The sequence below is a fragment of the Mustela nivalis genome (assembly GCF_964662115.1).
Source record: "Mustela nivalis genome assembly, chromosome: 17".
Taxonomy (NCBI): Eukaryota; Metazoa; Chordata; class Mammalia; order Carnivora; family Mustelidae; genus Mustela; species Mustela nivalis.
In genome coordinates, this window is record NC_139036.1 from 48,207,415 (window position 1) to 48,219,727 (window position 12,313).

A 12,313-nucleotide genomic window follows, 5' to 3' on the forward strand; every position below is an offset into this window, starting at 1 on the left:
GATTGGACGGGTCATGCCTGTCCCATGTGACATGAGCGTGATGGCAGGAACGGGAGAGCTGGTCCTGGCCCCCACGCTGCCAACACCCACTGGACCACACACAAGCCCCTCATGGCTTCTGCGCCTCGGTTTCCTCAAGGGTTAAAACAAGGTGGAGGATGGCGGCCTGAGGAAGCAGTGGGAGAGTCTCCCCTGCTCCAGTGCTCCAAGTCCTGCCGTTCTGAGGTCGGCCCTGAATGGACCAAAGGCTTTTCTCCAGGAACCCTGGGAAGGGAGCCGTGGACGTCCATGTGAGGTGGGGAAGGTGGAAGAGACTCGAGACTGGGGGTCCTGGGGAGCAGAAGGCAGCAGCCTGCGCGCCTGCAGGGCGTGGTGCGGACGAGAGGGGGGTATGTGGGCAGCAGCGGACAGATGGGGGGTACGCGGGGGGGGGGGGCTGGCGCAGGGGCTAGGACCAGACACTAAACTGTCATTAGTCACCTCCTGCCGTGCAGCTGAGTCACCTCCTCTTAGCTCACCTTATCCTCGAACTGACTCTACGGGATCAATGCTCATATCATCCCCATTTTACAGATTGGGAAAAAGGCTCCGAGAGGCCAGGTGAAAGCAACTTTAAAAATCTGAGCTGGGGGGCGCCTGGGTGGCTCAGTGGGTTAAGCCTCTGTCTTCGGCTCAGGTCATGATCTCAGGGTCCTGGGATCGAGCCCCGCTTCAGGCTCTCTGCTCAGCGGGGAGCCTGCTTTCCTCTTTCTCTCTCTGCCTGCTTGTGATCTCTGTCAAATAAATAAATAAAATCTTTAAAAAAATTTTAAAAAAAAAGAAATCTGAGCTGGGCTTCTGGTTCCAGACAGAGAGTCGTATTTCAGACAGCAGAAGTTCTATTGCCGACGCCCGGCTAACTGGCTCTGGCTTGGACCTTATCAGTTCATTAGGATGGTAGGAAGATAACGGATACCCTGCCTCCTCGGGTTATTGCAGGGGTCAAAAGCCAGCCAAAGCACATGAACACTGGGGCAGGAGACCCGCAAACTGGCTTTGCTGGTAGCTGCGCTAGCCTCCCTGATCCTGGAGCCATTCACTGCTCAGAGCCTGGGCTCAGCCAACCAGCCTCATGCACATATACCATTGCCGAAGAGCTGTACAACCATCCCCCATTCTTTGTGGAATGAAGTGACCACGCTGGTAAAGGGGTCCTGTTCTGTGGGCTCTCCCTCCATTTAGACCCTGACGCAGCTGAGCATCTTAAAGATTCAAAACTAGCTCTAAAATGGATGATAAACCAAATTTTAAAGCTGGGCAGAAGCCCCCTCCATGGACATGAGTGCAAAATATTACAGATAGAATCTTAGCTTCCCAGGTCAGTGAGGAATTAAATCCAATGTCTGTTATAGATCATTTAGAAGAAAAAGCCATAACAACAAATTATGTTCTGTCCTCATGAATCTAACAAATTAATTACATCTCATTTGTGATGAAAAACAATCGGGGATGGGGAGACTACATTTATGGTAAAAACGACAAGAAATAAAATGCGAAATCACTCCTTTTTCTTTTTATCAGCTTCCAATCCAAACAAATAGCAATTCACTCGTTTCTAGGGGAAAAAAATGCATACGACTTCTAGAACATGCTGATTAGAACTTGGCTTAGAATGAGGGTTTTCTTCTAAAAGCCTTCTAGAAATGCCGGGGGGAGGGGTATACATGTTAGCTGTTGACTGGAATATTTTTCCCAGTTTTTATACCCACTAAACCCAAGCAATTTGATGTGAGTTTTAAGCATCATGAAAAGACTCAGCAAAGCTAGGTAGAAACTGAACAACTTACAGTTTTCTTGTCCCTCAAGGCTTGGACCTGGAAAACACAGAAGAAATATGTTGATTCCATCAGCTTCGAGTTTCATGAACTTTAAGTAATGTGGAAGAGGATAAAAACTCACACAGCAGAAGCATGAGCAGGACTCCAAGCCACATCTTGCCTTCTTGGGCCCACTCCAGGTGCATCTTGAGAGACAAGACCTCAGGCAGTTAGTTCTGCCTTTGGGCCATGCCCCTGGGGGCAGAAGACGCTTCCCACGTGGCCCAGATGAATCTGCCCTGAGAAAGTAGAGAAACCACTCTCGTAACTTCTGGCAGCTGCAGAGAGACTGGCTGTGGTGCTGGTCAGGTAATGGCAGCCATTGCTGGAAACTGGAAACAATGAAGTATGGGCCCGCCTGATATCTCCTCAGGAAATGACTGGCCTTCCTGAGGGGCCACTGAACGCAGACTCTTTGTTTTAAAGGCACAAGTGACATTTGCCTCTGGTACCCTTGACCCTCCTGTCTCACCTGGGTTTGGAGCCTCTTTCATGGCAGTGTGAGAGGGTTCTTCCCTCTTTCCGACCTCTACCCAAAGGGCTTCTCTCTTTGGACACTCAACAAGATCTCTCCATCTTTCCTGAGCACATCTCTCCCACCTCCGCTGCCCAGGGGCCTCTTTCCACACAGCATGAGTTTGGACCTCTCGCCTTTCCTGGCAATGCTGTGGGACAGGGCTGACTTTTCCAGAAAGTTGCAGGTTCACCAGACAGACCAGCTGCCTTATGGCAAACTCTGCTTGGAACCTAGTGTACCTAGGAGGCTCTCCCTGGCTCCTGCTATGCATGTTTTTCTGGTCACTCCCTCCAGCCCGAACCTTTATTTTACTTTTTATTTCTTAAGTAGGCTCCATGCTGAATGTGGGGCTTGAACTCACGAACCTGGGAACAAGAGTCACATGTTCTACTGACCGAACCAAACAGGCACCCCCAGCCTGTACCTTTAAATATGCACAGAGTGTATCAGGCCACAGAGAGCCTTCTGAGATATAAATCAGTTCCTTTCACTCCCGGGCTTGAAACCTTATGATGGCTCTGCACTGCCCTCCAGAGAGAGTTGGTTTACAATCCTCTACAACCCAGTCCTTGCTTACCTCTCCAGCCAAGGCGCTCACCAATTCTTTCTTGGCCCCCATATTCTGATTGCTAGAATTTATAGCTCCCAGGACACATCATGTGTCTGCGCCTTTGTCTATGCTGTTCCACTGCCTGGAGGACTCTTCCCCCTCTGCTTTTCCGGTCTGTTCCCACCCATGCATCGTAACTCAGTTTAGGCATCCACTCTTGCAGAATTGTCTCCTGTCTCCCCACACTGAGCTGCCATTCCTCTGGATTCCTCACCTCCCTAGTGTTCCCTCTGTGAGACACTTTCTATAGTGTGCCATAATGGCCTGTCCTCCCCCAAGGGGACTGCTGGCTGCATGAAGACAGGGACAGAGCCTGGTACCTAGTAGGGGATCAAAAAACATTAGTAGAGGGGCGCCTAGGTGACACTTTGGTGATTTTGGCTCAGGTCATGGTCTCAGGGTCGTGAGATGGAAACCTATCCCCTCCCGATGCCCCCCCCCCTTCAACCCTCCCCATTGACTGGAGCTGGGAGTGGAGCCTGCTTGAGATCCCCTCACCAGCTTGTCCGCCCCTCCCCCACCCGGGAGTCCATACACACACACTCTCTCTCTCAAAAAAACAATAACAGAAACAAAAATTCATTAGTAGAATCGGTGATTGGGTGAATGAAGATAAGTTAACCGTACTGTCTGAATTAGATTACTGCCCTGAGGTCAGAGAGCAGTGTTGTTTCTGAAATGCTACCCCTCTGAGCCTGTACCCGGTAAAGCTAAGTCAGGGACAAATAGAAACCAAAGAAAACCAAAGACTTCTATTCTCTAGAAAACAACTTCTCTCTCTGTTCTATGATTCAGTGGAAGTTATGAGAAGAGATATTAAAGAGTCATGCAGCAAAAAGGAATGTTTTCTTTTGTGTCATTTACTTTCGGTGTTTGGTATTGTCTACTCCCCACTGTAAACTCTCTTCTTCAACAACTTACTGGAAATCACCTCCACCCAGCCACCAAATTTCTATTTGTGGAGAAAAAAAGAAACACCATGAGTCCCAAAATAGATGTTGGCTTCAAAGATAACTTTCGCTTATGGCAGACTAACCAAACTTTGCTTCTCAAAGGGACTTTCAATCAACAGTGGTTAATGCCCCACCCCATGTCCCCTAAGTCCCAAAGTAAACTTCTAGGACTTAGTCATTGTTTCGTACACAATGCTAATAGTTTTAGAACATCATGAGAAAATAAAACTTCATTTCAAAATAAGTGTTAATATCTTAAAAGAAACGTCGAAGAAAAACTGTATCCCACCACTCACACCATGCACCAGAATAAATTCCAAATGGACCAACCATTTGAAAGGACAAATGAAGCCATAGGAGTTCTAGAAGAAAACATGAAAGAGTTCCTCATGACCCTGGAATGATGAAGTCTGGTTTAACTCTCACTTAAAATCCAGAAATTATAAAAGACTGACAAATTATACTCCATGAAAAAAGTTCTCCTCATCAGCCCTCCTCAAAAAAAACAGTTCAGTCAAGAGAAAAAAATACAAACTGGAAAAAATATTTGCAATTTACATCATAGACAAAGAACTAACCTCTCTAACACGTAAATTAATACGTAACCTCTCTAATAGCTACCCCACAGTCACCATCCCTCATTGCAAACACCTACCTGCTTTCCGTCCTTATAGGTAAAGTGTTTATTCCTAGAATTTTATAAAATGGAATTATACAGTACTTAGTTGGGGGAGCATTTATCTTCTCTCTGTCAGCGTCGTTAAATATTAATTTCTTTTTCTTGGTGAGTGGTATTTCATTGCATGAATATATCACAGTTTGCTTATCTTGTTTATTAATGAACATTTGGATAGTTTCTAATTTTGAGCTAATAGAGAGAACTGCTTGGACCACGCCCTTGTATGGACATACACTTTCATTTCTCTTGGGTAAATACCCAGGAGGAGAATGCCTGGATGGTATGGTAGGTGTATGCTTAACGTTTCAAGAAACTGCCAGGCTGTTTTCCTAAGTGGCTACACCATCTTACCGTCCGGCCCGCGATGTGTGAGCGTTCCGGTGGCTCCACACGTTACCGGCTCGTTACCATTTCAGGTCCTGGGGCTAGCCAAGCAACAGAGAGCCCAAACTGAAAGTTCCAGACAAGGCTTTTACCGTGGCTTATGTTAGAGCTCAAGGGAGACAGCAGAAAGGGAAGGGTCCCTCGTGCTGGTTCTCTGAGCAAAGGCCAGGGAAACATTGCAAAGAGGCTGTGAGAGGAAAGGGTTGGCTGGAGCAGGTAAAGGCGGGGAGAGAAGGCAGGAAGCGGGGAGCATTAGTGTGGTGGACAGGACGTGCTTTATCATGCATCACTCATCTCATGGTCCTGTTAAATCTGTCCACCCAGGGCTGGATTTTTAGTACTTTGATGAGAGGGAAAGTCGGTGACAGGTCAGTGCTGGGGCCCACCTTAGCGCATACTAGCTTGGCTCAGTCTTCACCAGTCTAGGTAGTGGAGTCCCTCCTCTGGTGAGCAGCCCGCATCCACGTTCCTGCAGGATTCGCACAGAGATTCAGTCCTCAGGGGACGCCAGAGGGGCGCCTGGGTGGCTCAGTCAGTTAAGCAGCTGCCTTCACTCCGGTCATGATCCTGGGGTCCTAGGACTGAGTCTCGCATCAGGCTCTTTGCTCAGCAGGGAGTGTGCTGCTCCCCCTGCTTGTGCTCTCTCTTGCTCTCTAACAAATAAATAAACAAGATCTTTAAAAAAAAAAAAAAAAAGGGGGTGGGGAACCCTGGGCTTCTGTGGTCTGGGTTGAGAGCACTCGAGTCCTGTCCCTTCCTCTGTCTCAATCTGAAGTTCCCTTATGAATTTTAAAATCATCTTCTCAATCCCTACCCAAAAATAAGCCTACTGAGATTTCAACTGAAATTGCATTGAATCTGCAGACCAATCTGGGGAGAAGTGACATTTTAGCCTGACCGAGAGTCTTCTAGCCCAGGGACACGGCATCTGTCTCCATAAAGAGCAATGTTCTATAGTAGTTTTCAGTGTACTTTTCCTTATAATAAACTTTGTGTCTCTTTTATGTCATGTTAAAGTATTACCTATTAAAAATCAAATTAGGAAGTTAAATTCTAAAATAAAAGCTGCGCCCTCAGTGTTAGAAATCAGTAGGAATGTCTGTCGTATCCACCCCACGCCCCAGGAGCCAAGTCAACATAAGGCTGAGCCTTCACAGGACAGCATCCCCCCCGAACTCTCTGTAGGTCTATCTCCCCCTCTCTCCGGGAGCCCCTCTCTCTAGCTTTCTTCCCCCTCTCTTACTCCCGGCCGTGATGTAAGAACGGAAGTGTATGTTCTGCCTCATTTATTTTAGTCACTGAAAAGATGATCAGGCTCCTCATTCATTGTGAAGTATGAATGCCTTATTAAAAATTAAAAATGTGGGGCACCTGGGTGGCTCAGTGGGTTAAAGCCTCTGCCTTCAGCTCAGGTCACGATCCCAGGATCCTGGGATAGAGCCCCACATTGGGCTCTCTGCTCGGTGGAGAGCCGGCTTTCCCTTCTCTCTCTGCCTGCTGCTCTGCCTACTTGTGATCTCTCCCTCTCTGTCAAATAAATAAAGTCTTTTTAAAAAAAATTCTTAAAAAATTTTAAATGTAGGGGTGCCTGGGTGGCTCAAATGGTTAAGCGTCTGCCTTCGACTCCCGTCATGATCCCAGGGTCCTGGGACGAGCCCCACATTGGGCTCCCTGCTCAGTAGGAGATCTGCTTCTCCCTTATATTAACATATATCTTAATAAAGAAATATGTTAATATAAGGCCACATCTTATATTATCCTGCATATGTGTATATATATGAAACGTCCAAAATAGGCAAATCTCTGGAGACCGAAGTAGATGAGTAGTTTCCGAGGGCCAGGGAGTTGAAAGAAATCAGAGTGACTGCTAATGAGTAGGGAATTTCTTTGTAGGGATGCTTAAAAGCTTCCAGAAGTTGTGGAGCCTGGGTGGCATAGTCAGTTGAGCAGCCGACTCCTGGCTTCAGCTCAGGTCATGATCTCAGGGTCTTGGGATCAAGCCCTGAGTCTGGCTCAGGACTGAGCAGGGAGTCTGCTTGAGACCCTCTCTCTCCCTGTCCCTCGCCCCTCCCACTTGTGCATGCTCTCTCTCTCAAATAAATAAATAAATCTTAAAAAAAAAAAAAAGGCACTGAAAAAAACTTCTAAAAATTGAATGTGATGACAGTTGCACAATTCTGACAGTAGACTAAAGACCATTGAATTGTACACTTTAAATAGTTGAATGGTGGGGTGTGTGAAATATGTCTCCATAAAGCTGTTATTTTAACAACCCTAGGAAGGGGGCACCTGGGTGGCTCAGTGGGTTAAAACCTCTGCCTTCAGCTCAGGTTATGATCCCAGGATCCTGGGATGGAGCCCTGCATCAGGCTCTCTGCTCAGCAGGGAGCCTGCTTCCTCCTCTCTCTCTGCCTGCTTCTCTGCCTACTTGTGATCACTGTCTGTCAAATAAATAAATAAAATCTTTAAAACAAACAAGCAAAAAAACCCTTAGGAGGCCGGTGTTTTCCTTTCTTGTGGCTGCTGTAACAAATCCCCACAAACCTGGGGGCTTAAGACAACACAAACTTACGCTCTCACAGCTCTGAGGGGCCGAAATACAAAATCAGTACCCCTGGACCAAAACCACTGTGTCCACAGGGCCACACTCCCTTCAGACGCCCCAGCTCCAGCCACTCCAGCTGTGGGAGCTTCAGGCATCCGTGGCTGTGGCCAAATCAGCCCCATCTGCGAGCATCTTCAAAAGTCCCGCTGTTTTATCTTCTCATTGCCTTCTCCCCTGTGTGTCAAATCTCTGCCTCTTTCTTTTAAGGACACTTGTGATGGCATTCAAGGCCCACCCAGATAATTCAGGATAATCTCTCCATCTCAAGGTCTCTGACTGTACACATCTGCAAAGACCTTCCCCCACTCCCCATATTAGGTAACACTCACAGGCTCCAGGGATTAGGACCTGATATCCGTGGGGGCCGTGATCAGACTTCCACACGTGGGGTCAGGATCCCTATCAGAGATGGGGAAACGGAGGTAGAAGAGGAAGCACCAACCAGTTCTCAGGGTCACATCTGCCAGGCTGTGTGTCTGTCTGACACGCTCTGAGGCCTCCAGTAACTGGCCTTGAAGAATACTTTCTGATAGAAAACTCAAACCCAGGCTCTGACCTGACACACGTGAGTCACGAGACCAGAACCAGCTTCTCAGGTGTGGAATCTGGGCAGTCACACAAGGGCTTGTGCTCAGAAGGGGCCGTGCTGGTTTAATGCTCTGCTGTCACCATCTCGAAATTATATTTTATTTTATTTATAGAACATGAAAACGGGGGAGGGGCAGAGGGAGAAGAAGAGAGAGAATCCGAAGCAGACTCCATGCTGAGCAGAGCCATACATGGGGCTTGATCTCATGACCCTGAGATCATGACCTGAGCTGAAATTAAGAGTTGGATGCTTAACCGACTAAGCCACCCAGGCACCCCACCATCTAGAAATTCTTTTTTTTTTTTTAAAGATTTTATTTATTTGACAGAGAGAGATCACAAGTAGGCAGAGAGAGAGAGAGAGGAGGAAGCAGGCTCCCTAGTGAGCAAAGAGCCCGATGTGGGACTCGATCCCAGAACCCTGAGATCATGACCTGAGCTGAAGGCAGAGGCTTAACCCACTGAGCCACCCAGGCGCCCCACAATCTCGAAATTCTTAATCATTTTTGGTAAAGGAGCACTGCATTTTTCCTTTTGCATTGGATCTGCAAAGTATGGAACTGGCCTTGTGTGTGACTTTGGGCAGGGAAAAAACCAACGAGATGAGGTGGGCGGGAAGGATACCCCGGAGAGTATCAGGCTCCCTGACCCCGCCAGCTAGCCTCTCTGCTTGGACACTCTTCCTGCCCCCCATTTCCCAATAGCTAACTCCTCCCCTCCAGGCTCAGCTCAGAGGAGACTCCCAGCCCCCAGCAGAATTCCTTCCAGTTGCGAACCCTCAGAGCATCTGCACTGTTGGTTACCCTCTATTTGTCTTCTTGAGCCTTAAGAAGTGTCACCCCAGCAGCTGTCAGCTCTGCAAGGGCACACGTGGGTCTGTGGGGCTCACTGCGGAGCCCTGGGACATAGGGAGCCCTGCGTGAATCTCTGCTGAATGAGTTCAAGAGCCAGAAGCACAGCCGGGATGTGACAGTCGCCGGGTGCCATGGAGATGCCCGGGCCACGGCATTGGACTTTCTCTCCACGGCTGGCCACAATGCTGAGCTGGACTTCTGGAGGGCGGATGGAAAGCCAGGGTCGGCCCCTCACCCTGTGAGGCAAGATACAGCCCTGAAGGGAGGGCAGGCCCGAGACCAGTGGAGGTCCCCAGGGCCTGAGGAGTCCACAGGAACGAAGGAGGGAGCATGCGTGTACATGTGCATGTGTGTGCGTGTGCACGCGCGTGACAGTTTGCGGGACCTGCAAGCTTTTGCAGGAAAGGCGGTTTGGGTTGGAAGTGGGCAGGGCCAGGTATGCTGAGGCCCCCAGCAATCACCTCTGCCTGCCCTGGCTTAGCAAACAGAAACACCTGACAGCCAGTTACCTTTGAATTTCACGAAAGCAACAAGTCATTTGGTCATAGAGATCGGCCCCACGTATTGCCCAGGACATCCCAGAACAGGATTTGGTCTCCCTGAAATTCAGATGTAACCGGGCACCCTGTAGTTTAGCCGATAGCCGTCACTCGGGACCCTTCCGTTTCAGGAATGCTTCTGTGAAAGGGGAGTCATATGCAGAAAGGCCAGAATGTTTGGGGCAGAAGCAGGGCATTTGCCCATTTTTAAAAATTTTCAGGCGATTTGAGGGCACGCAAGGGAAAACAGGCACTAAGTGGGGTTGCAGTTGGGCGGGAGGGTCAGATATGCAGGTCCCCCCCCAGGACCAGGTCCCAGTCCTCTGGGAGGCCTGATCTATGAAGCAACAAAGATTCTCCCTGCAGGGGGATGGCTGGTCTCCTCCCTGGCAGGCCCCCAAGAATCAGGAGTGAAAGGTCTGAATAAACCTCCCCCCACCCAAAACTTGCTTAAGCCTGAAAGTGTTTATAACCAGCTACTTCCACTTCGGTCTGAATGCTTGCTCAACGCGCGGACTAACCAGCTACTTCCGCTTCTGTAGGAGCGCTTGCTTAAAGCGCGCGCGGGCTCCCTGCACCAATCAACCCACGCCAGGTATGATTTTTTTTTAATGTTCAAAACGTCGACCAATCAGCTTAACTTGTTTGTACCCCAGCCAAAACTTGTTTGTACCTGCTTATAAAAACCCCGCACCTACTCTGATCAGGACCTCTTAGCGTGACCGGCAACGAGTGCGCGGAGGTCCAGGTTCAAACTCCTAATAAATGACCCTTGCTGTTTGGCTTTGACTCTGGACTCTGGTGGTCGTCTTTGGGAGGGGGGGGGGTCTCGAAATTTGGGCACAACATATGGGGGCTCGCCGGGATAGCCCCTCCAGACCCATCAGACGCCTAGTCAACAGGTCGCTGAAAACCGATCGGTAAGTGAGCCGGCTCTGTCTCTGTCTCTGTCTCTTCTGTCATTCTTGGATCCATAGCCTGAAGCTGTTTCTGGAAAGTCAGAGGTTGGAACTGGCAAATAGTCCTGGCGCGCTATAAGGCTCCCAGTGGGCGGGTAGGAGACGTCCTCTGGACCCTGGTCCGGGGGCTATTCAGCCCATTTGAGTAGCTGCAGGGGCGGCTGGAAGCGCGCTTGGGGCTGTTTATTCAGCCCATTTGGGTAGCCATGGGCGGCTGGAAGTGTGCCTAGGGCTGATTACCGGGCCCATTCGATTAGCCGCGGAGCGGCCTGAAGCGCACCAGCGAGTTGTTTTTGTGTTGTGTGACCTCTAACGTCTAGGGCTGATTACTCAGCCCCGTTCCATTAGCCTTTGCCTCAGAGCCGCCTGAAGCGTGCCTGTGAATTGTGTTTTTGTGTTGTGTGTCCCCTGCGCCTGGGGCTGTTTACCCAGCCCATGTGAATTAGCCCCGGAGCTCATTTCCTGTGTAAATGGCTATAACTGGAGCCAACTGGGGTTGGTCTAACTCGGGACAGAGACTACAGGGAATATTCCCAAGCAGCTGCCGAAACTCCCTTTGTTTCAGGGAGCTTTCCCTGTCTTCACTGGCCGGACTTGGACTGCTTAGCCCCTTCCCCCCTCTTGCTGATAGGAAAACATGGTGTCTGCTCCTCTGTTGGAGTGGATAAGCTCTAAAATTGGGAATTCTTTTTCTGCCTTCTGGCAGCACTTTGTTTCTTCCGTCTCCCCCTTCTCGTGCTTCTGCACCAACGTGTGTGCAGCCTGCATGACTAGCCTCTAGATCATGCACCACGGCTCCTTCTCTCTTCACTGTCAAGGAGCAAGAAGAGCAGCCCCTGGACCTAACACCTCCCCACTCCAGATCTTCCCACGCATGTCTCAGCCCTGCAGCGGGTCCCACAAAAGGATTTGGCCTAAACTGAAGGACTTGTAGGAGACAGGACCACCGCCTGCATCCCACCAACTCCGCCCGGCGGACTGGGTCCTCGTCAAGCGACATCGGCCTGAGACGCTTGAGCCCAGGTGGAAAGGACCTTACCAGATCATCCTGACCACCCCCACAGCCGTCAAAGTAGACAGCATAGCCGCCTGGGTCCACCACGCTCACGTCAAACCAGTTGACCCCCTATCAGATCTCATTGGGAAACCTGACCAGAACGCCAGTTGGATGGTTGACAGCAGTAAAGACAATCCCCTAAAACTCACTTTGCGCCAACACCCTCCACATGGAGGACCTTCTCATAATCCTGGTTCTGTTATCAATGTCTTGGACCCCCATGACCAATCCTCATGCCCCAGCCACTCTGACTTGGCGGGTCACTAATAGTGCGGGCCTAGTAGTTTGGAACATATCACACACAGCTACTCCCTACACCTGGTGGCCTAACTTGTACCCTGACGTCTGTAAGTTAGCCATGGGAGCTCCAGCCAACTGGGACATAGAAAATTACTTTGACCTACAGAAGCCTCCTTCACAACCATCCCCCCGGGGACGACTCGGGTTAGATCCTTGGGGAGGCTGTGGGGACTGGAGTCAGCGAAGTATGTTAAGCACACTTACCTTCTATGTATGCCCCGGGTTTCACAGACCCAGAGAATGGACCCACTCATGTAGTGGGGCAGCCCACTTTTATTGTCGCAATTGGGGCTGCGAAACCACTGGTGACACTTATTGGAAACCCACCTCAGGCTGGGACTACATAACCGTGACGGCGAATTATTCTCACGCCAGGAGCAGCCCCAAATGGACACAGAACCCAGCCTGTAAA

At 49.7% G+C, this 12,313-nt stretch overlaps 2 protein-coding genes across 3 annotated transcripts in view; one reads left to right on the plus strand and one right to left on the minus strand.

Moving 5' to 3' along the window:
- PECAM1 (platelet and endothelial cell adhesion molecule 1) overlaps positions 1-5,758 on the minus strand; it is a 58,966-nt gene extending 53,208 nt beyond the window's left edge. The window contains exons 1-3 of one of the 2 annotated variants that reach the window (XM_082706669.1): positions 5,386-5,758; positions 1,939-2,095; positions 1,827-1,853 (exon numbers count right to left, since the gene is read on the minus strand). In XM_082706669.1, coding sequence (XP_082562795.1) covers positions 1,827-1,853; positions 1,939-2,002 — 91 coding nt within the window. In that variant the 5' untranslated portion in view covers positions 2,003-2,095; positions 5,386-5,758. Of the gene's footprint in view, positions 1-1,826; positions 1,854-1,938; positions 3,418-5,385 lie in introns of those variants that run through there. The other variant, XM_082706670.1, reaches the window with a different exon arrangement.
- Positions 1-12,313, plus strand: part of TACO1 (translational activator of cytochrome c oxidase I) — a 742,329-nt gene that overhangs the window by 624,150 nt on the left and 105,866 nt on the right. The window lies entirely within an intron of this gene.